Source organism: Oncorhynchus mykiss, chromosome 25, assembly GCF_013265735.2.
Source record: "Oncorhynchus mykiss isolate Arlee chromosome 25, USDA_OmykA_1.1, whole genome shotgun sequence".
NCBI lineage: Eukaryota > Metazoa > Chordata > Actinopteri > Salmoniformes > Salmonidae > Oncorhynchus > Oncorhynchus mykiss.
The window spans coordinates 19,660,641-19,685,791 of record NC_048589.1 but is presented as its reverse complement, the minus strand read 5'-3'; the positions used below and the strand labels follow the sequence as shown (position 1 = coordinate 19,685,791).

The window sequence follows — 25,151 nt, the reverse complement described above, 5'->3', positions numbered from 1 at the left end:
ACACAGACACACACACACACACACACACACAGTGCATTCAGAAAGTATTCAGACCCCTTGTCTTTTTCCAGTTTGTTACGTTACAGCTTTATTCTAAAATTGATTAAATAGTTTTTTTCCTTGTCAATCTACAGACAAATACCCCATAATGACTAAGCAAAATCAGGTTTTTATACATTTTTGCTCATTTGTAAAGAATTTAAAACTAAAATATCACATGTACATAAGTATTCAGACCCTTTACTCAGTACTTTGTTGAAGGACCTTTGGCAGCAATTACAGTCTCGAGTCTTCTTGGGTATGACGCTACAAGCTTGGCACACCTGTATTTGGGGATTTTCTCCCATTATTCTCTGCAGATCCTCTTAAGCTCTCTCAGGTTGGATGGGTAGCGTCGATGCACAGCTATTTTCAGGTCTCTCCAGAGATGTTCGATCTGGTTCAAGTCCGGGCTCTAGCTGGGCCGCTCAAGGACATTCAGAGACTTGTCCTGGAGCCACTCCTGCGTTGTCTTGGCTGTGTGCTTAGCGTCATTGTCCTGGTGGAAGGTGAACCTTGGCATTCAGGCCAAAGAGTTCAATCTTGGTTTCATCAGACAAGAAAATCTTGTTTCTCATGGTCTGAGTCTTTAGGTGTTTTTTGGCAAACTCCAAGCGGGCTGTCATGTGCCTTTTACTGAGAAGTGGCTTCCGTTCTACCATAAAGCCCTGATTGGTGGAGTGCTGCAGAGATGCTTGTCCTTCTGGAAGATTATCACATCTCCACAGAGGAACTCTGGAGCCATGTCAGAGTAACCATCGGATTCTTTGTTACCTCCCTAACCAAGGCCCTTCTCCCTCGATTGCTCAGTTTGGCCGGGTGGCCAGCTCTAGGAAGAGTCTTGGTGGTTCAAAACTTCTTCCATTTAAGATGGATGGAGGCTACTGAGTTCTTGGGGATGTACAATGCTGCAGAAATTGTTTCGTACCCTTCCATAGATCTGTGCCCCAACACAATCCTGTCTAGGAGCTCTACGGACAATTCCTTTGACCTCATGGCTTTGTTTTTGCTCTGACATGCATTGTCAACTGTGAGACATTATATAGACCGGTGTGTGCCTTTCCAAATCATGTCCAATCAATTGAATTTACCACAAGTGGACTCCAATCAATTTGTAGAAACATCTCAAGGATGATCAATGGAAACAGGATGCACCTGACCTCAATTTCGAGTCTCATAGCAAAGGGTCTGAATACTTATGTACAGTGCCTTGCGAAAGTATTCGGCCCCCTTTAACTTTGACCTTTTGCCACATTTCAGGCTTCAAACATAAAGATATAAAACTGTATTTTTTTGTGAAGAATCAACAACAAGTGGGACACAATCATGAAGTGGAACGACATTTATTGGATATTTCAAACTTTTTTAACAAATCAAAAACTGAAAAATTGGGCGTGCAAAATTATTCAGCCCCCTTAAGTTAATACTTTGTAGCGCCACCTTTTGCTGCGATTACAGCTGTAAGTCGCTTGGGGTATGTCTCTATCAGTTTTTCACATCGAGAGACTGAAATTTTTTCCCATTCCTCCTTGCAAAACAGCTCGAGCTCAGTGAGGTTGGATGGAGAGCATTTGTGAACAGCAGTTTTCAGTTCTTTCCACAGATTCTCGATTGGATTCAGGTCTGGACTTTGACTTGGCCATTCTAACACCTGGATATGTTCATTTTTGAACCATTCCATTGTAGATTTTGCTTTATGTTTTGGATCATTGTCTTGTTGGAAGACAAATCTCCGTCCCAGTCTCAGGTCTTTTGCAGACTCCATCAGGTTTTCTTCCAGAATGGTCCTGTATTTGGCTCCATCCATCTTCCCATCAATTTGAACCATCTTCCCTGTCCCTGCTGAAGAAAAGCAGGCCCAAACCATGATGCTGCCACCACCATGTTTGACAGTGGGGATGGTGTGTTCAGCTGTGTTGCTTTTACGCCAAACATAACGTTTTGCATTGTTGCCAAAAAGTTCAATTTTGGTTTAATCTGACCAGAGCACCTTCTTCCACATGTTTGGTGTGTCTCCCAGGTGGCTTGTGGCAAACTTTAAACAACACTTTTTATGGATATCTTTAAGAAATGGCTTTCTTCTTGCCACTCTTCCATAAAGGCCAGATTTGTGCAATATACTACTGATTGTTGTCCTATGGACAGAGTCTCCCACCTCAGCTGTAGATCTCTGCAGTTCATCCAGAGTGATCATGGGCCTCTTGGCTGCATCTCTGATCAGTCTTCTCCTTGTATGAGCTGAAAGTTTAGAGGGACGGCCAGGTCTTGGTAGATTTGCAGTGGTCTGATACTCCTTCCATTTCAATATTATCGCTTGCACAGTGCTCCTTGGGATGTTTAAAGCTTGGGAAATCTTTTTGTATCCAAATCCGGCTTTAAACTTCTTCACAACAGTATCTCGGACCTGCCTGGTGTGTTCCTTGTTCTTCATGATGCTCTCTGCGCTTTTAACGGACCTCTGAGACTATCACAGTGCAGGTGCATTTATACGGAGACTTGATTACACACAGGTGGATTGTATTTATCATCATTAGTCATTTAGGTCAACATTGGATCATTCAGAGATCCTCACTGAACTTCTGGAGAGATTTTGCTGCACTGAAAGTAAAGGGGCTGAATAATTTTGCACGCCCAATTTTTCAGTTTTTGATTTGTTAAAAAAGTTTGAAATATCCAATAAATGTCGTTCCACTTCATGATTGTGTCCCACCTGTTGTTGATTCTTCACAAAAAAATACAGTTTTATATCTTTATGTTTGAAGCCTGAAATGTGGCAAAAGGTCGCAAAGTTCAAGGGGGCCGAATACTTTCGCAAGGCACTGTAAATATGTTTTTTATGTTTTTTATTTTTAATACATTTTTAATACATACAAATTTGTAAAACCCTGTTTTCAATTTGTCATTATGGGATATTGTATGTAGATTGATGATTTATTTAATACATTTTAGAATAAGGCTGTAATGTAACAAAATGCGGAAAAGGTCAAGGGTTCTGAATACTTTCCAAATGCACTGTATATATACAGTACGCTGAGTGTATAATACATTAGGAGCACCTTCCTAATATTGAGTTGCACCCCCTTTTGCCCTCAGAACAGCCTCAATTTGTTGGGGCTTGGATTCTACAAGTTGTCGAAAGCGTTCCACAGGGATACTGGTCCATGTTGACTCCAATGCTTCCCACAGTTGTGTCAAGTTTTACTTTGGGTGGTGGACCCGTTCTCGAGAAACACAGGAAACTGTTGGGCATGAAAAAAACTGCAACGTTTGCAGTTCTTGACTAATTCAAAGGCACTTTAATATTTGTTCTTGCCCATTCACCCCCCTGAATGGCACACATACACAATCCATGTCTCAATTGTCTCAATGCTCAATTTACTATAAAAGTGACCAAAAAAAACACAATACATTATTTACCATTCATTTCTATTGGTCACAAAATAATCTGAAACAACCAAAATAAACAACAAATGCATCCAACAAGTTTGTAGAGTTACGAGCTTGATGTCATCATCGCATGCTAGAAATATGAGGCCAAGTACTAAACTTTTGACTACTTTAATACACTTATAAGGGAATTTGTCCCAATAATTTTGCTCCCCTAAAATGTACAAAAAGTGCTGTAATTTCTAAATGGATTAGAATACCCTAAAATTAAAGTTGACAGCCTGCACATTAACCTCATAGTTACTGCATCATTTCAAATCTAAAGTGCTGGAGTACAGCACCAAAACAACAAAACATGTGTCACAGTCTCAATTATTTTGGAGCTGACTGTATATACAGTATATATAGAGAGAGAGGCCTGTACTCACATGATAGTTTGTTTGGCCTCCCATCACTCCCCAGACCCTGCCTGTTCCCTTATAAGCTCACTATTTCCACCAGCTAGCACACCAGCAAAACAAGAGCAGATACATTATTATTGGGAAAATTTGCCATGGCAGCTTGTCAGGTTCCAGTCGTCACGGCGATGGGAAAAGGCCTAATGATTTACTCTTTGTTTAACTCTGTGAAAAAACAAACCCTGCATGGTCCCAATGTGGTGGCATGACTAAGAGGCTGAGGCATGTGGTGCTCTTCTCCTGCCTCCTGCCTGGGCCACTAGCTACCTCCTCTGGCTGGCTGGGTGACTCAGGAGCACAGCTCTCTGCTGTTGAATGGACACATAAACAAACGCCACTCACCATCACGCTATCTTTCCTCCTTTCCACACATGGTTGAGGGGGAAAAACACTCTCTGCCTCCAGTATGTTTCCTAACGTGAGCTTATAGGATGCATTGACCTTGGTCACAGTGTGGGAAATAAACTGTAGGAACAGGGATGCTAATCTAAGACATACCCATCTCTGCTCTGTTTTATAAAAAAATATTTGATAAGATACCAAGAACAAATACAATAGAGCGTGTGTGTGTGTACACAGTTCACGTGCATTTCACACTATCTAGTGATGTCACTCCACTCTGCTCTGATGTATTATATTGTTAAAAAAAGCCATTTATCATATGTCATCTAGGGCATCTATCATATGTCATCTATCATATGTCATCTAGGGCATCTATCATATGTCATCTATCATATGTCATCTAGGGCATCTATCATATGTCATCTAGGGCATCTATAAGTATGTGGACACCCCTTCAAATGACTGGATTTGGCCATTTCAGCCACACCCGTTGCTGACAGTTGTACAGTATAAAGTCGAGCACACAGCCATGCAATCTCCATAGACAAACATTGGCGGTAGAATGGCCTTACTGAAGAGCTCAGTGACTTTCAACGTGGCACCGTCGTAGGATGTCACCTTTCCAACAAGTCAGTTTGTCAAATTTCTGCCCTGCTAGAGCTGCCCCGGTCAATTCTAAGTGCTGTTATTGTGAAGTGGAAACGTCTAGGAGCAACAACGTCTCAGCGGCAAAGTGTAGGCCGCACAAACTCACAGAATGGGACCGCCGAGTGCTGAAGCATGTAGCGTCTGTCCTCGGTTGCAACACTCACTACCGAGTTCCAAACTGCCTCTGGAAGCAACGTCAGCACAATAACTGTTCGTCGGGAGCTTCATGAAATGGGTTTCCATGGCCAACCAGCCGCACACCAGCCAAGATCACCATGCACAATGCCAGCGTCTGCTGTAGGGGTCTAAAGCTCACTGCCATTGGACTCTGGAGCAGTGGAAACGCGTTCTCTGGAGTGATGAATCACGCTTCACCATCTGGGTTTGACGGATGCCAGGAGAACTCTACTTACCAAAATGCATGGTGCCAATTGTAATGTTTGGTGGAGAAGAAATAATGGTCTGGGGCTGTTTTTCATGGTTCGGGCTCGGTCCCGTAGTTCCAGTGAAGAGACATCTTTACACTACATTCTAGACGATTCTGTGATTCCAACTTTGTGGCAACAGTTTGGGGAAGACCCTTTCCTGTTTCACGATGACAACCCAACAATCAGATACTGTACTACCATGGAGTGTTTTCTTTTCTCAGACATCAACGAGTGTCTGATGAACGGGATCTGTAAGAACGCTGAGTGTCTGAATACCAGAGGAAGCTACAGATGCACCTGTAAACCAGGCTACATGCTGGACCCTGCCAGGAGCCACTGTGTCTGTGAGTACTCCTACTGCCTTCCTGTTACGTCTGATGGTCTGTCTGTCTTATGGTGTTTCCTTGGTCTGTGAGGTCTGTCTCATGGAGGCTTGTATATGTTTTTTTCGGACAGCGGACAAGGCTGTGTCGGACCAGAGGGGGATGTGTTACCGCTCAGCGTCAGCGGGGATCTGCTCTCTGCCTCTCGCTCAGCACATCACCAAACAGATCTGCTGCTGCAGCCGTGTGGGCAAGGCCTGGGGCACGGCCTGCGAGAGGTGCCCTCTGCCAGACACAGGTACCCACACACCCTCTCTCTCTATTTCTCTCTCTTACTTCTCTCTCTTTCATTTCTCTCTCTTATTTCTCTCTCTTATCTCTCTCTCAACACTACAACCTCGATGAACTCGTTAAATATCTCTAGTTTGATTACACTTGGCTGGGTTGGATTCATTCATTGGCTGGGTTGGATTTTAACAGCGGGACGAAATGTGGGATCTTAGGCTGCGTATTGTGATGTTAATGAAAGCATACAGTACATGCTACTCAACACATCAGTCATTCAGGCTTCACTCACTATATTATACTGGCCTGGATAGCCAGTCATGTATTGCAGTTCAAAGATAACCCAATGTGTTTGATGTGGAATAAGATCAAAACAACAGAACCTTTATATGTTGAGACTGTATAATATTATAATAGTGGGAGTGAATGGTGTGTTATCACACAGGCCCTTGGAGAGAAACGCCAGTTATAGTCCAGCCATGTCTCCCAAAGAAAGAAAAACGAGTCAAGCCAAATCAAACATGGGCTGTGGTTGTCATCCTCTTTTTTTCTTGCCGATTTTATCTTCAACGTCAAAGAAAAGGCCATTATTTAGAGCAGTGACCGTTTTGGCAAGTGATTCATGGAGGTTGTCATAGATCCGATATCAGAGAGCCAGACCTCCATGGTGCTATGCCAGACTAGTGCTCTGCTCTATGTGTAGATGCAGTCCACATACAGCCTGATTACCCTGTCATCGCCAGACACTGACTTTTGTACAGATGAAGGATCTTCATGTGAAACAGTTTGCTACAGCAGGAAAATAATACTGCAGCTACAGGAGATGTGAATTATAATGTGGATTATAATTCATGGATATTTTTGTAGGGGTTGATACATTTTTCTTAAGGGAAAATCAAGTCTGAAATTTCCAAGTGGAAATTACAAACTTCAGAAGCCTTTTTAAACCTCAAATACGATACATGTTTTACATTTCCTTGCAGGAAGTTGTCCTGTAAAAGGGGAATCTAATTAAGATCCCAACATCTGTATGGCGTGACAAGCTGTTAGAGCCATGTTGAACACAGAGCATCCAGACTCATTATTAGTCGTAATAGGAGCACAAATCCCCATCTCTATCCGCATTAGACAGATCAGTTAGGAGACTTCATCGTATCCATGCTTCTTGCATTTACAGTTGCACCTAACCACAGTGCTGTCAGTATTGGTATCTATATTCTAGAGATTATTTGTCCATTATAAAATTGTCATAGAGGCCTGTGTTCCAGGTCAGGCAGGGTACAATACTATTTAACTGTAATAGATTCACCCCTGTTGAAATGTGTTGGGCTCCAACACAAAGAGATGCAATCACCCTCCTTTTATTTCTTCAGTCAGTCCTCCACACACTGGCACTGGCTCGCTTACTCACTCTTCTCCTGCCCAGAGTTCAAAGGTCAGTTAGTATTACATGATCCTCTACTTCCCCCCCTGACACTGCCCCCCTGGCACTGCCCTGAGCCTGTGTCTGAAACTAGGGATGTGACAAATGAAAAACAAATATATATCTTTAAACCTGTCTTTTTTTCTTAGTTTAAATGCTATGAAAAAAAGAAAAAAAAATTGCATGTGAATTCGCAAGGCAAAATATGGTCTTGCGTATGACCGCTAGGGGTTGATGCAGTTCCATCTACCTCAGTCATGGCTACTCCGTCCATCCATCCTTGGGTCTCACGGTGCGTCCCTTTCAGATGGTTAAGCATTGCACCTGTACTACATTTACTGTACATTTGCATTTTATCACCTTCTCATTTACCTTCTCAAATTATTGTCATACAGGACTTCGCTGCTGTCACTTGCCTTTCTCTGCCATTTTCCCAACTGTTAACGATAGTGACGTAGTGGTGGAGAGTCAACTCCAAACGAAATGCTGTATCTCGCAATTTCTTGGCTTGCATGTGTCTCGCAACTTCAGTAAAGCAGGGCCCTATCATCAATGAATAGGCTAGGATATTCTACACGCAACAGACCGAAGACTGAACACACATTCACATCATGAGCAAAGAGAAGGAGCAAGCGAGCGGAGAGAGGAGTGGGCAGGCAGAAAGAATTGCATGTGTCTTGGTAATATGTATCGCGCATATTACTAAAGTATCCTAAAGTTCACGTCTTCCTCTTTGGTTTTATTTCAATTACACAAATTTCTTCTAAACGCTAACAATCCCAATTTAATTTAAACGTTCACACCCATCTGACACATCCACATCCCATCTGTGATAGCCTCTCTGACGGCTGTCACTGCCCTGGCAGCTCCCTCCCTGGCCATGGATGAAACCCAATCTCCTTCACAGAGGAGAGACTACAGTATGGCATGCTGTACATAATGGTATTACATGGATGGCTTTTGGTATTGCTGCGAACACCAGACAGAAATACGACCCATAATTACTGTCTGGCAGCGTTTCATGTTAGCTCAGGAGCCCAAGGGGGGAATATGGCCTTATGATGTTTTCTATGGTTCTTTGTTTGCCCCTGTACGCCTGCAGACCATTTCAAGGAGATCTGTCCCGCTGGCCACGGCTACACATACTCGCGCTCCGACGTGCAGATCTCCCTGAGACAGCTGGAGGAAGAGGAGCTGAGGAGGACTGGCGTTTCCTGGGAGGCCCAAAACCCTAGCCACCCCCAACTGCCCCAGCAGCCAGCTCAGCCCCCGCAGCAGCTGCCCCACGTCCCACAGATCCCACAGTACCCCTACCACCGCCAACCACATCAACCAGAGCATACACTACACCCCCACCAACCACAACACCCACAACACCCACAGGAGATACCCCACCACCCCCAGACCCCACAGTACCCTCATCAATCCCACAAACCCCACCATCCACAGCACCCGCAAGAGCTCCCCCAGACTCCCCAGATCCCCCAGTACCCTCACACCCCCCAACAACCACAACACCCTCTCCATCCAGTCCCAGACACCCAGCATCCAGCTGGGGAGACCCCCAGCCAGCCTCAAGGTGAGAACAATTATATTGTTAGGCATATTTTATTGAGGTATTTGTGTCCAAATAAGGTAGCAAGTCGACCATTGATAATATTATTTCTACAACATACTGTATTAAAATGGGTCTGAAGTTACGAGGTTACACAATGGAAAACCTTTTAGTAGACGAGGATAAAGTAGCTATTTACACAGACGAAAACATCAACAGGATGTTTTTATCTCCACAAATAACAGGTTTATCCTCATCTACTAAATATCAAACAGTATTCGCTTCCCCTATCTGTCAGAATACACCTCCCATAAGCATTTGAGCAGAGTACTTAATCCACACAGGTCAAACATCTGCGACCTCTGGATCTTCTGTGAAACATTCTTCTGATTTACAGTTATGAGATAAATTATCGGCATGGCCCGAGCAAAATTATTTATATAAGGAGACCATAAATATTTAGGGATTGTGTTTTCACTATCTGAGATATCTGTTTCAAATGTTTCCATAGGCTCTATAGTACATGATCAGAGTCAAGGTCTTCTCCCTGGCTTTAGGGATAAATGTGCTGTAAGATGAGTTTTATTGGAAACAAAGACCTTAAGATGGCGTCTAAACAGTAAAACGCCCGATGAGAACATGGATTGATATCTCAATGACAATGCATGGTAATGCTAACCGAATGTCAGTTTTCTCTACTGATAACACGGCCGCTTCTCTCTCTCCAAACAGATGTGGAAATATTGAACCCGGTGAGTTCCTCTTCTCTCAGAAAAAAATGTTTATGTTAGAAGAAAATCACAGCGTCTTAGCTTTAAGACTCCTATGGTATTAAGTAATTGCAATCGATATGAAAAATACATTGATGATAAAAACTGTCAAAAGAGAGAAACAAATTTTGTTATAACCAAATTCGAACCTATTCTTGCTTATTCCACAGCGTCCTGTTGCGACTGACTCCCCACTGAAGTACCCAGGTAATGTATCTAAATCCCAATCCATCAAAGAACCTTGTCACAATGGTGTCTGTTCATATTCATAACTCTTAATCACAGTTTCAGCCTGTAATTTACTGTGGTGTTTTTACACAGTGATCCTACACCTCATGGTGCATTGATAAAACCAATGAGAGTGCCAGAGAAAGCAGAGATTCATCAAGTAGTCAGGCACATGGAGTCCTGATCCATTTTCTATAAATTGCTCACACAAAGCACACAGCAGAGGCAGCCTGCCCCGGGATTCCCCTGCCAATGAAAACATTGACAGCCTGTAGGTTGAGTCCATCTATGGGTCCAGCTGATTGATGTCTGTTATCTGTTTTTAGCAAGCATAAAGGGCATATTTCATCTTTATATCATTGCCATGCTACCGTAGGAGGACCTTGTGAGTGATTGTCATGCCATTGCCAGTTGGAAAAGCAGATACTGGGTCACTCAGGGGAAAGTAGCAGCAGCCAAGGCTGTTGGATATCCAGTGTGCTCTCCCCATTGGCCCATTGACACGTTGACACCTCGTCTTTCTATCTTTCGCTCTCTGTCTTTCTTCTCTCTTTCTCTCTATGTTTCTCTCTCTGTCTCTCTCCCTCTCTCTTGTCCTCCAACTTTGTCTCCAGTAGATGTGGTAGAGAAAGTGACTCCTGACTCTCCCATCAACCTGGGGCCTGAATCTGAGGGCAAGGACACAGCCTCCATCAATGTGGCCACTCAGGTCACAGGTGAGAGGCATGGTCACAATACACTTCATGGTCTCCACTGCACTGGCCACTGTGCCTCAACATCCACTGATGCTAGATGAGTACAGTACATTAGCAGACGCAGATTTAGTTTGATTTAATGGGGTGACAAGCTTTGGTAATTCAATGAATTGGAACAGTCTACTCATAATGCTCCCCAATAACTATTTAAATGTAGAATTGCAATTAAACTTGATGCTTTCTAGATACAAATGGGATTTCTCAGTTAATTTGTGACTGATGAATGTCCAACAGGCATGTTTGATAGACATTTCTTAGGGCTGACCCGTAGTTTAGCAAGGGGAAGCAGAGGATGTGTTGTCCTCTTCGTGGACCTTCTCCCCCAAGCCAACTTGGCTTCAGGCTTCCGAGCAGCACAGAGGGCGAGAGGGCGAGAAACCAGAGAGAGTGTGCCTTTTGGAAGAGGAAACTGTCTGGACTGGACAGACGCCAGGCCTGCATGAAAAGAAGAGAGAGAAGACTGTGTGTTTGTGACTCGCGGTCATCCTATGGAGAGGGTCAGAGCTCTGAGTCAAACACAGCAGCCCACCCTCAGCTCATGTTTACATGAACCACTTTGGACTGAAACAAACAACTGACAAGTCCAATGACAGGCTTAACAGTGCATGGCCCCTCCCTGTCATCCTGACTGTTAGTGAGCGCCCCCTGCCACATGTTTGAACACTACACCGCAGTAAAACGTGTCCCCTCCATGCAGCCTGCCATAAAACAGCCTGCGCGTTTCCATGGAGAAAAACACGTGGTGGTCGAGTAAACTTCCTTTGGAGTAGATAGTGTTTAAGAAGAGTTGTGTGGAAAAGACAACTTAATAGGATAGGACGAACACGGCATGTCTGTTGGTATTGTATTGTATTGTATTGTATTGTATTGAATGTTCACACAGGTAAGTCAGTGTCAGTATCTCCTCACAGATATTGACAAGTGCTCCATCACTCCAACCATATGTGGCCATGGGCTGTGCGTACCAGTGCAGACAGGCTACACCTGCTACTGTGACCCCGGCTACAAGCTGAGCGCGCTCCAGACCAACTGCATCGGTAAGACGGGAATAGCTGGGTGGGCAAAGGGGGCTTCTGTCAGCTCTCCATATCATTGTCTTAACACGAGCCTCGCCGTTCACACCACATACGATACAAGCACAGAGGCCTTGAGAACTCAAGAGCCAAGTGAAAGCGATCCCTGTGTTTATGTTGACCCTTTATGCGACGCCTGACAACAAGGTCGGAGCAATCCAGAGAGCTGCCACGGAGTTGTGATCCGTTACCTCACTCTGCAGTCGCCGTCCAAACCCTGCTCTGGCCCATCACTGAGGAATGCTTGCACTCCACTCTGCACTGTGGAGGGGCTCCAGAATGAAGGGTTGGAAAGGACAAGGTCTCCAGTGGTGAAATGGAACTGAAATGGAACACTCTTGCCTTTCTCCCCCCTCTTTCTTTCTCTCTATGTCTATCTCTCTCTTTATTTGTGTCTTTCTGTCTCTCTCCCCTTCCTCTCTCTCTCTCCCTCTCTGTCTGTCTCCCTCCTTGTCTGTCTCTGTCCAGATGTGAATGAGTGTGAGGGGGACCCTTGTGGAGGGAAGGGCCGTTGTGTGAACACCTTTGGCTCCTACACCTGCCAATGCTACAGCGGCTACAGCCAGGTCATCACCCAGAACAGGAAGTTCTGCCAGGGTGAGATGGGGAAAAGCATGCTGGGTGCTGTAGTTTTAGGAAGGGATGTTCACCCAGTGATGTTCTCACTGCTCACATAAATACTGTACTAGCTGGTGCTCTCACACGAGAATACTAGCTAAAGCCCTCCCCAGAGCGACCAGGGGAACTGAGAGACAGATTTAAATATGAATGATGCTCTAAGAAGACACATTTGAGCTTTTTAAACGTGCTATATAAGTGTAATGTGTCATCATTTTCAAACAGTCTTTTATGTTGTATTTCAAGGCAATTTAAGGCCAATTTCAGACTAGCAATGTTTCTCTAATGAGCCATATTCATAGAACAATAGCCACTCTTTGTTACTTCCCTCTCTGACCTGTTCCGGGGATTCTGTGCAGATATAAATGAGTGTGACATGGCCAACAAGTGCCAGGATGGTGACTGTGTCAACACGGAGGGATCTTACACCTGTGAATGCAAGAGTGGCTACGCCAAGTCCTGGAAAGGGCCGTGTGAAGGTGAATCCAGCACAGAGACAGACAACCTTGATACTCTTTACTTTCAGAACATCACAATGCTGGCCATGGGTGTTTATTGGCTGCACTGGGTTCATATCTAATCCAGCCACAGAACAGACATTGTTGTATTTTCCTCAGCTCTGAGCCAGGGGAAAAACAAAGTGTAGACTTTAAATAGGAGGCAATACCAGAGGGAGGATATGGGCATGATTATTGGTGTGTGTGTGTGAGCGTGCCCTTGTAAATGTAGAGACTAGATCCAGGCTTATCTTAATGGTATTTCCTCAACTCCACTCTCTCCTCTCCCTCCCCTGTTCCATTGCCAGACGTAGATGAGTGCCAGGGCCCCAGTCCGTGCCCCAGTGGAAGGTGTGTCAACACCCCAGGCTCCTTCCAGTGCCAGGCCTGTGGCCCTGGGTTCAGGGCTGCCAGCGGGAGATGTCTGGGTAAGATGGGCCTCCAGGGGCCATGCCTGGAAATGAGCTGGGTTTCCCTCTTAAACTTCTTTATGATTTGATAATATTCCCCCAGCCTGCCTGGCACACTTTACGTAAGCAAAGCTTACAGTTGGCAACACCAGAAATGACCAATAAGATGTCATCAGTGCAACCGTGAATGGTCTTAAGGACATGTTGACAGGCCTGATACTCTACAGTTTGCAACCAAATTGGACTGTCTGAATTAGATTTTTCACTTATGGCTTTGCTCTAAGTGCTGGAGTCATTAAGGATAGTGGAAAACGTATTTCATGCTGTTATACTCTTTTCAAAGGGGTTAATATTGGATGTTTTATGTGCAGGGGACTACCACAGCACCCCAACCACAGCGCTCGCAGGAGAGGCCTTGGCGGGGCTTGAGTGATGGCTCTCTCATAGCGTGGGCAGTGATTTAGTGACTCATAGGCTAGGTCCTTCTCTCCCTCACTCTCCCTCGCTCTATTATTTTTGTAATATCAGCCAATCCCTAGCCCCCAGGGCCAGACCCATATTGTTCAACCCCCTAGAGTCGATGTCCACGCCCCCGCTGAAATTTTATGAGCATAATTAAAAAATCTCCATAAAAATCTTTTTACATTGGATGCGTCTTAATATGCCGATGTCTCACTTCCGCATCTGCAGTGAAAGGTAACAGATGTTTGTCAGACCAAACCGGTCTTCTCACAATATCGTCTGTAGCGTCCGAACGATTTGGGCCACACACTAATATGACCCCTCTGTGGAAAGGTGAGACTCTCATGAACACGTACAGTGGGGCAAAAAAGTATTTAGTCAGCCACCAATTGTGCAAGTTCTCCGACTTAAAAAGATGAGACAGGCCTGTAATTTTCATCATAGGTACACTTCAACTATGACAGACAAAATGAGAAAACAAATCCAGAAAATCACATTGTAAGATTTTTTATATATTTATTTTCAAATTATGGTGGAAAATAAGTATTTGGTCACCTACAAACAAGCAAGATTTCTGGCTCTCACAGACCTGTAACTTATTTTTTATTTTTGGGGGGACTATCTGTTGTTCCGTGTAGTGAATCTGTTATTCAATGTGTTTGTATGGGCTAATAGCAGTAAGGCCAAATAAAAATTAAAAAACATACTTAAATTCTAAATGAAATAGCTAAATGATCCTTGTATGACCTTCTTAAAACAATTCCATATAGCTTAGTAGAACCCCCCCCTCTGGCTTAGACAGTGCTTAGACTGTTATGGGTTAAACATATCACCCTTGTTATTGCTGATCTTTTCATATCATCTGCTGCTGTAAAAGATTGTTTGTAATACTTCAATTTGTGAGAGTCAAAATATTTTCCCTTGGCCTCAGCCTTAAACAAACAGCCTATTATTTTTGGATGGCTCCGGCCTCTGCAGTGGAGCCCAGCGGGGCTATGTCTTTATTACTTGGTCAAGGGGAGAGGACTGGAGTGATGACTGAGATGTATGAAGGGGTCAAGGGGTCAATATTACCCAACTGTTAAAAGGCCCTGTCAGACAAAAAGGGCTGTGGTTAGTCACCCATATAACTGCCACTGTTATACTATAAAACCACTACGAGGGTTTATAGGGCTTCAATACACAATGCATGACACACTATACAAGGTCTGTAGCATGCTGAACGAGCCAACGTCCCAGTGTAGCAACCCCCACCCAACCTTGAGGTGTTCCTGTTACGTAAGATGCTCCAGGCTGGTATTGTGACATCTTCTCCTTCTCACCTCCTCCAGAAGAATATTGTATATTTTAGCGTCTGAGGTGATTATTGTGTAAAGGTCAAGTCCTCCCTGACTGAGCTGGCCTGTGAAAGGTGAACTTATCCAGGCAGGTTTTCTGGTCCGTTCTACAACTTCTTCCCAATGACTCCTAGGATGGAAGAAGGCTCGACCTTACAGGCTCTTTGATTACTCCAGTCGTATTACTTTCCCTTCAAAGAAAACACTACATGGGCTCCATTATTTTCTGCTAGTAGGTCTTTAAACAAATACAATCAAGGCACTCATAGCGTTCTATATTGTGATGTGGAGTATGACTAGCTGCTGAGTTGCACTTCCTCTGGAAATGAGGTGGAACAGAGGAGCTAAATACAGTTGGTTCAAAACCCCCACTAATATCCACATGGGTGATGGAACTCAACTAAAACGGGGGACCATGTATGCAAGCAGCGTGTGTGTTCTCTATGTTTGTTTCCAGTGTTTGCCTCAGTCAATTGCCTGTAGCACAGTAGTTGGAGCCCAATTGGCTGCGTTGTGGATAAGCCTAATTGGTTGTGCGATAGAGAGAACAGCTCCAGCCTCATGTCGGGCTTATCGTAGAGGACTGAGAGATGCCAGGAGATTGCAGAAACAAAGTTTTGGGCCGTACTGACAGACGTCTGGCTAGAGCCGTCGTGAGACGAGACACACAAAGCCCTGCCTGTATTCCACTGAATGTTTTCAGTGCAGTAGCCCTCTGTTTCTACTGTGTCGTTCACCTCACACTGAACCTGCCCACACAACTGTGTTGAGAGAGTTGTACTCTGCCCACTCACACACTCACAGACACACAGATGCTCTCTATCACACGCACAGAGGAAGGAGCTGCCTGGCAAATTCTTAGAGAGCCATGAAATATAGTCTTTGTTTTATGCCTTTTGGAGTCCACTAAAACGACATTTCTGTATGATTTCTTCCACAAAAATAACTTGCTTTTGACATTGTCATGAGTATTGACTTAGAGCATGAATTGGAAAGATTAAGGCGGGGCAATAGATAATAACAAACATTCACAGGGTACAGTATATTCCAACTAATCATGTTGTGGGTTCTGGGTGTTTTACTGTCTGAAATCTGTCACAGTGAAACTCATGTGTCCTTGTGCGTGGTGACCTCAATGTTGGTGACCTGTCTTGACCCTCAGATGTCAACGAGTGTTTGGACCAATCGGCGTGCGCCCACGGTAGGTGTGTCAACTCCGAGGGCTCCTACAGCTGCAGCTGTTACCAAGGATACCAGGCTTCTCTGGACAACAGCAGTTGCCAAGGTACTTGTTTGTGAAAACATAAGTCCCACATCATTCATTCTCCAGTTTCGGTATTAAAATAAACAGTTCTCTGAAGCGGAAATGGTGCTACTGAAGAAGCCTTTGAGGCCCAGGGGGTTTTAATAAATGTTGTTAACAGTGAGGAGGAGTGGTGGTTTAACAAGGTCCTCCAACATACGGTCTTTTCTCCAGATGTGGATGAGTGTCTGCTCCCTGGAGCCTGCCTCCATGGCAGGTGTGTCAATCTGGATGGCTCCCACAGGTGCAGCTGTAACCCTGGTTACCAAAGCGCTCCTGACGGCAGGGCCTGTGAAGGTCTGTAAAAGATTAGATGTGTGGAATACAACCCTTCACGGCATGCTGCTGTTCTCCTCGAGCTCTGAGCTCTCTATGGCTCTTTTAATGCCTCGTTGTTGTTTTTATTAGATGTTGACGAATGTGCTACACCTGTGTGCCCCGCGGGAATTTGCACCAATTCCGAAGGTTCCTACTCATGCAAGAACTGCCGACCTGGATTCCAGCGATCAGCGGATGGACAGAGATGTGAAGGTATGAAACCCGTACAACCTTTGGCATTTCAGGCAACACACTGAAGGATCATCATCCACCATAGACAGATAAAGCATTTCAGACAGTGTGTAGCCTCCTACTGTTCATTCTTCATGTCAATCTGTCATTTTATTCCAGATGTGGATGAGTGCTCCAAGGCAGACGTGTGTCTGGGAGGGGTGTGTGCCAACACAGAGGGCTCCTTCACCTGCACCCGCTGTAAAGACGGATACAGGGTGTCCCAGGACAGGCAGAGGTGTGAGGGTGAGTCCAGCCAAAGCCTTCCCCAGCTGGAACATTCACCCACGCCTTCTGTAAAGGATGCCCTTTGCGTGCATCAACTGTATATCTGTCTCTGTTACTGTGATCTAGGTGTGTCTTAGAACTGTAACACAATACTTGTATAAAGTTTGTTTGACAATAGTAATTAATGTCTGTGCTGGTCTGGTGTCTCCTCCAGATATTGATGAGTGCCAGTCTGGGTCTGTGTGTGCTAATGGGATCTGTCTGAACTCTGAGGGCTCCTTCTCCTGCATCACCTGTCCCTCAGGCTACAGCGTCTCCCTAGACGGAGAGCTGTGTGAAGGTCGGTCCATTCTCCCTGAAACCACATCTAATGGTCCATCAAAGGAGTGGTGTTTTACTTAAACGACCATATTGGTGTATTACAGATATTGATGAGTGTGAGCTGCCCACTACGTGCCCCAGGGGAACATGCACCAACACTGAGGGTTCCTTCACCTGCACCACCTGTGGGTCAGGCTATAGAGTGACTGAGGATGGGCTGGAGTGTGATGGTGAGTCTTGGACGCATTTCCTGCGTACATGTGAGTTGGTGTGTGCGTGCGTGTCTGGGTTTGTGCATTTGTGTGCGTTAGCAGGCCATGTGTTACCGAGTACTCTATGAGCATGTTAGGCTCTGATCTCTGCCCTGCCTGTGACAGATGTGAGTGAGTGTGCCAGGTAACGCCCCCATTGGGCCCCGCGTGAGTCCAGTCAGGCCTCTCTCCCACATCGCCTTTTGTTAACAGCAGGCTCAGGTTGTCTGTAAATGATGTCAGGTGTGACGGCTTGGACCCAAAGCCCCTCTCCTTAGCTAAAGATCCCAAAATACTCCTCCCAGACATCACATCATAACTGGATCCTGCATCCCTCTCCCTCTGGCACCATCCATCTGATCCGCGTTCAAAAGAAAGAGACATGGGCTTCAAATAAAACACAGTGAAGTCAGCCTGTCCCACTGATAGATCAGCTGGAGAGATAGATGTGTTGACAGTGGAACTCTATGCCATATCAATTAGAAACGGATCGAAATGATTACATGTGGCATGTGGTCATGTTTTCCACCAGGCATTCTATCCTCTGCTACAGTTCAGGTATGTAGTTCACTGGCCTTCTCTCTCTGTTTCTCTGTCCTGTTGTTCAGATGTGGATGAGTGCTTGGTGGCTAACGTGTGCCCAGGCCAGCTGTGTCGGAACAGTCCTGGATCCTTCTCCTGCAGCAGCTGTGGGACTGGCTTTACCCTGTCTGAGGTTGGCTCCCACTGCCAGGGTAAGACTGTCTAACCTCTGGAACACACTCACCTCCGCCCTCCTATTCTTCTCCCCAAGATGAACAGCACAGATCCAGTTCATACTCTAATGTCATTTAATGGAAGGGTGGATCGAGACTAGGAAGAAGATCTCCTTTTTTTAAATGTTTTTGCCCTGGGAAAATCCTGAAAACAAGTCCAAGTCAGACTTTGATTGGATTTTAATGGATGTCTTCATGCCAGGGAAAGATTAACGGCTTAATTTGAAATGAAACCAACCACTCCCCAGCTCCTACGCAGCCAGCACAAACTGTGGAACTCCTCTGTTGACCCACAGGCAAACCAAAAGCCATTCCATTCACTTAACAATGGCCTTCACTATTTCCCCTGTAAGAAATACAATCTGTACCAGAGCAAGGAATTTCCAATGATCACATAACAGAGAGCCATGAGTGTTTGTTGATACAGTAATTATACACCACCTGTAATAGCTTGCTGTTTTGGAATAGATGCCTGTCCCGCATACTTCTCTCCACCCTTTTTAATAAAGCACTGTCAGTGCAAGCTAATAAAGGAGGCTTTGCTTACTGTACGTGCAGACTGACTCCTTGCGTTCAGCCATTAGTCATGTTATCAGGCCAGAGGCAGACTGAGAGACTGACTCCTTGCATTCAGCCATTAGTCATGTTATCAGGCCAGAGTCAGACTGAGAGACTGGCTCCTTGTATTCAGTCATGAGTCATGTTGTCAGGCCAGAGGCAGACTGAAAGAGTGACTCCTTGCATTCAGCCATTAGTCATGTTGTCAGGCCAGAGGCAGACTGAGAGACTGGCTCCTTGTATTCAGTCATGAGTCATGTTGTCAGGCCAGAGGCAGACTGAGAGACTGGCTCCTTAGGCTAGATCTGACCTCACTCATGTTATGATGCTCTCCCTCTTTTCTCTCTTCCCCCTCTCTGTCTCCATCTTTATCTCTTCTCTCTATCCCTCTCTCTCTCCTCTGTCTCCATCTCTCTTCTCTCTCTCCTCTCTTTCTCCTCTCTTTCTTTCATTCTCTCCTCTCCTCTCCTCTCCTCTCCTCTCCTCTCCTCTCCTCTCCTCTCCTCTCCTCTCCTCTCCTCTCCTCTCCTCTCCTCTCCTCTCCTCTCCTCTCCTCTCCTCTCCTCTCTCTCTCTCTCTCTCTCTCTCTCTGTCTCTGTCTCCATCTCTCTTCTCTTTGTCTCTCCCCCCCCCCTCTCTCTCCTTCAGACATAAATGAGTGCCTGTCCCCAGGGGTCTGTCCCATGGGCGTTTGCAGCAACACAGAGGGCTCCTACTCCTGTATGACCTGTGACCTTGGCTTCACGCGGGCGCCCAATGGGCTCACTTGTGAAGGTACTACTTTTTTTACTTGGGACTAAACTCTAATGACCCTTCAATCCAGCGGGAAGTTCACCTCTTCTGCTGATGATTTTATTTGTAGTCAGTCACAACTCTGCGTGGTAGACGAGTACCTGCAGATCAGTGGAGGCTGGAACGGAGCAAATGGAATGGCATCAAACATCTGGAAACAATGTGTTTGATGTATTTGATACCATTCCACTGATGCCGCTCCAGTCATTACCACGAGCCCATCCTCCCCAATTAAGGTGCCACCAGCCTCCGTTGCAGTAGATGCGATTTGAGTCGTCATAATTCCCTGATGTAAAAGATGAAAATAATGTATATTCATGTGGTAGGTTGTGACACTTTCCTTGAAGTTTTGGCCGCTTTATTTGGAGGACAAACTGAGGACCCACTTGGATTAAGACCTAATGACCTCCCAGCTGTGGTTGGAATGTGTCACACTACATTACGCACTGTGTGTGTCTGTTTTCCCTACGTGTCCCCCGGCAGACATCAACGAGTGTGAGGACCGCGGTCTGTGTCTGGCAGGACAGTGTACCAACAACCCTGGTTCATACAGCTGCTCCTGTCCATCGGGCCTGGAGATGGTGGACGGGACATCTTGCAGAGGTACACACACTCACACCCTCTCTCTTAGGATGGGGGGGGGGGGGGGGGGGGGGGGGGGGGGTGACGTCCTCTCCTGTTCAGCTGTGTGTGTATTGATGAACTGTCCTTGATTAACTATCCGATTAGCCTGTCATGTTGTCATGTTTGCCTCTGTGTGTGTGTATATGTATTACAGATGTGGATGAGTGTCAGTCTGGGGGGATCTGTGGAGATGGGGACTGTCTAAACACAGAGGGTTCCTACCTCTGCATCTGCCCTGATGGATACACCACAGGCACCACAGATGGAATTGGCTGCCAAGGTGAGAGAGAACAAAATATACTGTTTATAACTAACTACCAACTTGTTTGAATGTATTACCACAATTAGGACAAGCCACAAGCCCCGCTCCTGTCTGGGTGAGGGCATACAGTGCATGTAGAGGGCAGCTTGTACTCCCTGACCCTGTCTCTCTCAGGGCTGACCCCTCTCCCCCTTGACACCCCCCCCCTGCTCCTGCTCTGGGGTGCCTGGGTGTCCACTTGTTCCCCAGACCAGTTAGGCAGCAGTCATAAAACACAGCCATTGTTTCTAACAGGCCATGGCCAGACATCAACCGTCTCACTGCTCCCCCTCTCTCAGCTCCACTGGACCAGGTTTGATGTCATTCCAGCCGCACCCATTGCCCTGGTCACAACAGAGGGGGGAAAATGCTGCTCCTAATTGTTGGCAAGAGAACTAGCTAGCCTTTCACTGAAACCTTCTGGAGCATTAGCTGTCAAAATACAGAGGAATTGAACCCTCTGGGAGAATCAATATGAAGGGAACATAACTCAGGCTAAATGTCTGATCTGCGTATTATTGATTCTGGTATAGTTTACTGCTGAAGGGTACCTAAAGTTAGCATAGCCTGGATGAAAAAACATTGGGCATTACACTGAGCATGTTATCCCTCTAGAGTGATGTGAAGCAGGTAAGCATAGAGCAGGGCCACTCTCTGGGGGTAGAGGATCCTGGAGGGGGTTATGAGGGCCCGAGACCTCTTCCAGCCATTCATTTACATTTTAGTCATTTAGCAGACACTCTTATCCAAGGGCACATCAACAGATTTTTCACCTAGTCAGCTTGGGGATTCTAACCAACAACCTTTAGTTTACTGGCCCCACGCTCGTAACCGCCAGGCTACCTACCGCCCCATACGTACTCAGCAGGCTAGGCATCCCCTTCCCAGTACCCAGTACTGATGGCTGGGCTCTCCCTGATGTCCCCTGGCCATGTACTACAGCACCACACCAGTGAGCAAGGCAGACCCAACCTGCACACTCCCCTGGCCCTCTGCCACAGCAAATATTTCCCTTTAATTGTCCTATAAATCAGATGCTGGGTATATTTTCATGCCGTCTGCTGTTGTGTGTGCAGCGCTGACACAATGAAAGCCAGGCCTCTCTGCCATGGGCCCTGCAGGGAGTGGAGAGGGGGTACATGGGAAGGAGGGGGAGCCCAAAGTGTTTGGTCTTCTGGTTGGAACACAGTTGGACTGGCTGAATAGATGGTTGCTTACAGGGCTATGGGCACTTTCACTGTCTGGGACTCAACAGTGGACATAGGACTAATATAAATCACAAAGATGAACTAATCACTTGTCAATCTAGTATAACCTGCCATTCAGCTCTGTTTGAGATAAATCATTGCTATAAATGCTTTGTTATGGAATCACATAGTTATTAAACTGGAACATACATTAAGGTGTTTACCTAGGCACTTCTCAGACTGTTTTGTTCCCTGTACCTCCATACATGTGTTTACTATCTACCTTGAGAGATTTGTCTCATTATCAGCCCTTGGCAGAAGAAGAGGGGCTTTTCATTCGTGTTCTATTTTTGTTGCTTTTCTGCCTTGCCCCCCCACTTATTATTCAGTCCAAATACCTGGTAAGTTATGTTGTAATGTGGCAATTATCCACCAATCTACATTTAATCAAGCATAAAGCCATCATTATAAATGTTTTACTAGTCGGAGTGAATGTTCCCAGACCAATAGCTAACCCAGCAAACCGGGAACAATCCCAGGACATTATCTAAGATTCCCATTAAGTTTTAGTAAGGATTTGATCTAACATTATGATTATAACATCCGAAAAACATTAAAAGTAAATTGTTGATAACCAAATCGTATTTTTTCAGTATATAACCATGGCAGTATGGTCAGTCGTTAGCCTTGTTAGACATAACTAACCCAGGGATATACTGTTAACTGGGTTATTCACCATCACTTTGCCCAGACTCTTTATATGCTACCTACTTCTGGGCCATAATTACAAGGTATCCAAGACTATGAGGGCTGATCTAGGATCACTTTGTTTTCTTAGCTAATGAAAAATAAGATAGCTGGGACCATATCAAGCTTCTCAAATTAGGAATTATATCGGGTGTGTAAACAGTACATTTTTACAGAATGTTTTATTTTCTACAGTTAAATCTAAATTCTGCCTGGACTTCTATATCTAAATGAAATAAAGACATCCTCTCTTCTAGTAGATTATATCTGAGCTTCAATATCACCGTTTTTTTCCCTTCAAAAGAACATGGTTAAAGAATATGTGAGATTGAACCTGCAATCTTCAGATCTACAGCAAGATCATCAACCCTCGTTGTATAATCATCAACTCTCGTTGTATAATCACCAACCCTCGTTTTATAATCACCAACCCTCGTTGTATAATCATCAACCCTCATTGTATAATCATCAACTCTCGTTGTATAATCACCAACCCTTGTTTTATAATCATCAACCCTCGTTGTATAATCATCAACTCTCGTTGTATAATCACCAACCCTCGTTTTATAATCACCAACCCTCGTTGTATAATCATCAACCCTCATTGTATAATCATCAACCCTCATTGTATAATTACCAACCCTTGTTTTATAATCATCAACCCTCGTTGTATAATCATCAGCACGACTGGACAGTTTTTGTGTTATGAGAAAATTTGCCAGATCTAACTAATGTTCTGGGAACTTGCCTAGAACAAATTCTGGTTTGCTGGGAAGGTACATCGTTTTTTTTTAAATATTTCCTGTTTGCCAGTACAGTAAAGTGTTCCAAATGGGCAGTGTATCTTACTCTCAGACAAACCCTTGACTGCACACATCATTTTTCTTCATGCTAAAAGAGAATGAGATTCTCAATGGGTGGACTGATTCATATTGTACCAAAGGAGATAATACTTCAAGACTGTAATCAACAAAGAAAACTTAACAATCATTGCCTTTCACACGTTCCTCTCCCATTGTCTCTTTTTCTCTCCGTCGCACTCTTCCCTCGTCTCTCTCTTTCACTCTCTCTCTCCCCCCTCTCATCCTCCTTTCTCCTCTAGATGTTGATGAGTGCAGCAAGGATGGCGTGTGCTCCCATGGTCAGTGTCTAAACACGGATGGCTCCTACATCTGCCTTTGTGAGACTGGCTTCAAGTACTCTGTAGACACAGCCGACTGTGAGGGTAAGAACACTCTACCAACCTCATGCCTCCCTCACTCTTCCCACAACAAGCCACTGCTTCTGCCCCAGCTGAAAAACTACATTCTCACAACATTTCAGCAGAGTTAATAGAATGTTCTGGTCCATTTAGACCAGAGTTCGCACCACGGTGTGACACGTTGCCTATGATCGATTATGTAGCTGTAATCAGTTTGGTTTCAGTGGTGACGTTCCCTCAGTGAGAGAGTCCAATCCTGGCTCAGAGGCTTTCCTCTGGCTGTAGCCTTGCGTAAGAGAGCTCCAAGTGACTGGAGCTCTCCTTCCCATCTCCCCTTTGTGGGGTGAATTAACCCATTGTAGGATGGAGGTGATTCTCCCTCTGGAACGTCTCCCTTTGCTCCTTCACACGTTTTTCAGTTGCTCCAAAATATTGCTCTTGGCCATGCTGCTGCTGAGCAGCACCACAGGCCTCCTACTCATGCTGGGGGAGCTATTGTGCTGCCTGTGAGGAGTGGGGTTGCTGTGTGTCAGTGCATGTGTGCGTGTGCATGCATGTATGACATAAGCACATGTTTATCTCAGGGCTCCTGGCCGGCCCTACTCATGCTGGAGATCCATGCTGCTGTGAGAGGTGGAGGATAGGATTGATATGTGTATGACATTAGAACACCTTCTGTCTCTCTCCACAGATCAGAATGAGTGTAAGGAGTTTGGTAGCTCAGTGTGTGGCACCTGGCGCTGTGAGAACACCATTGGCTCATACCGATGCTTCATGGGCTGCCAGCCTGGCCTGTATGGACAGGACAACCCAGACTGTGGTAAGTCAGAGTGGACACACAGGCACTGTGCTTAGTCAACAGGTAATGTACTTACTTAATGGATAGCTGAAGGCACCCGAGTATCAGCCTCACTGCTCATTTACCTTGGGGCGGGAGAGGACAGGGCAGTGGTCTGAAAGAAGCACTCTGCATTATCTCGATAGCCTCCCAGCTCACCCCCACCATACAGAGATACTGATATCACTCTGGCACGCATACACAAAGAGGCTCGTGTGAATCAAACGCTATCAAGTGCACTGGGCCTTCCTGGCCAGGGGAGCATAGAAAGGGGAAGTGGACCCTGAAATTGGGCCATTTAGAAAGGGAGCAGCAGTGTCATCCGAGGCAGTGTTTGAGGCCTGTCTGATAATAGGGCCAGGTCTCATCCTCCAGACAATGGGGCTAATGGAGCCCTATTGGCAGGGACCAGGGGTGTAACCTGATCCCAGCTGTTCCCCTCTCTAAGTGGGGCAAGG

The 25,151-nt window shown here is 45.4% G+C and overlaps 1 protein-coding gene across 1 annotated transcript in view; it reads left to right on the top strand.

Annotated features, from left to right (window-relative positions):
• LOC110505531 (latent-transforming growth factor beta-binding protein 2) overlaps nucleotides 1-25,151 on the top strand; it is a 145,898-nt gene that overhangs the window by 107,209 nt on the left and 13,538 nt on the right. Inside the window, exons 10-31 of the mRNA XM_036962678.1 lie at nucleotides 5,524-5,646; nucleotides 5,759-5,923; nucleotides 8,436-8,912; nucleotides 9,621-9,640; nucleotides 9,829-9,865; nucleotides 10,504-10,602; nucleotides 11,553-11,678; nucleotides 12,183-12,311; nucleotides 12,692-12,811; nucleotides 13,138-13,257; nucleotides 16,201-16,323; nucleotides 16,516-16,638; nucleotides 16,750-16,872; nucleotides 17,011-17,136; nucleotides 17,333-17,458; nucleotides 17,544-17,669; nucleotides 18,299-18,424; nucleotides 19,652-19,777; nucleotides 20,279-20,398; nucleotides 20,574-20,699; nucleotides 23,757-23,879; nucleotides 24,547-24,675. Of these exons, the coding sequence (XP_036818573.1) occupies nucleotides 5,524-5,646; nucleotides 5,759-5,923; nucleotides 8,436-8,912; nucleotides 9,621-9,640; nucleotides 9,829-9,865; nucleotides 10,504-10,602; nucleotides 11,553-11,678; nucleotides 12,183-12,311; nucleotides 12,692-12,811; nucleotides 13,138-13,257; nucleotides 16,201-16,323; nucleotides 16,516-16,638; nucleotides 16,750-16,872; nucleotides 17,011-17,136; nucleotides 17,333-17,458; nucleotides 17,544-17,669; nucleotides 18,299-18,424; nucleotides 19,652-19,777; nucleotides 20,279-20,398; nucleotides 20,574-20,699; nucleotides 23,757-23,879; nucleotides 24,547-24,675 (2,913 nt within the window). The remainder of the gene's footprint in view (nucleotides 1-5,523; nucleotides 5,647-5,758; nucleotides 5,924-8,435; nucleotides 8,913-9,620; nucleotides 9,641-9,828; nucleotides 9,866-10,503; nucleotides 10,603-11,552; nucleotides 11,679-12,182; nucleotides 12,312-12,691; nucleotides 12,812-13,137; nucleotides 13,258-16,200; nucleotides 16,324-16,515; nucleotides 16,639-16,749; nucleotides 16,873-17,010; nucleotides 17,137-17,332; nucleotides 17,459-17,543; nucleotides 17,670-18,298; nucleotides 18,425-19,651; nucleotides 19,778-20,278; nucleotides 20,399-20,573; nucleotides 20,700-23,756; nucleotides 23,880-24,546; nucleotides 24,676-25,151) is intronic.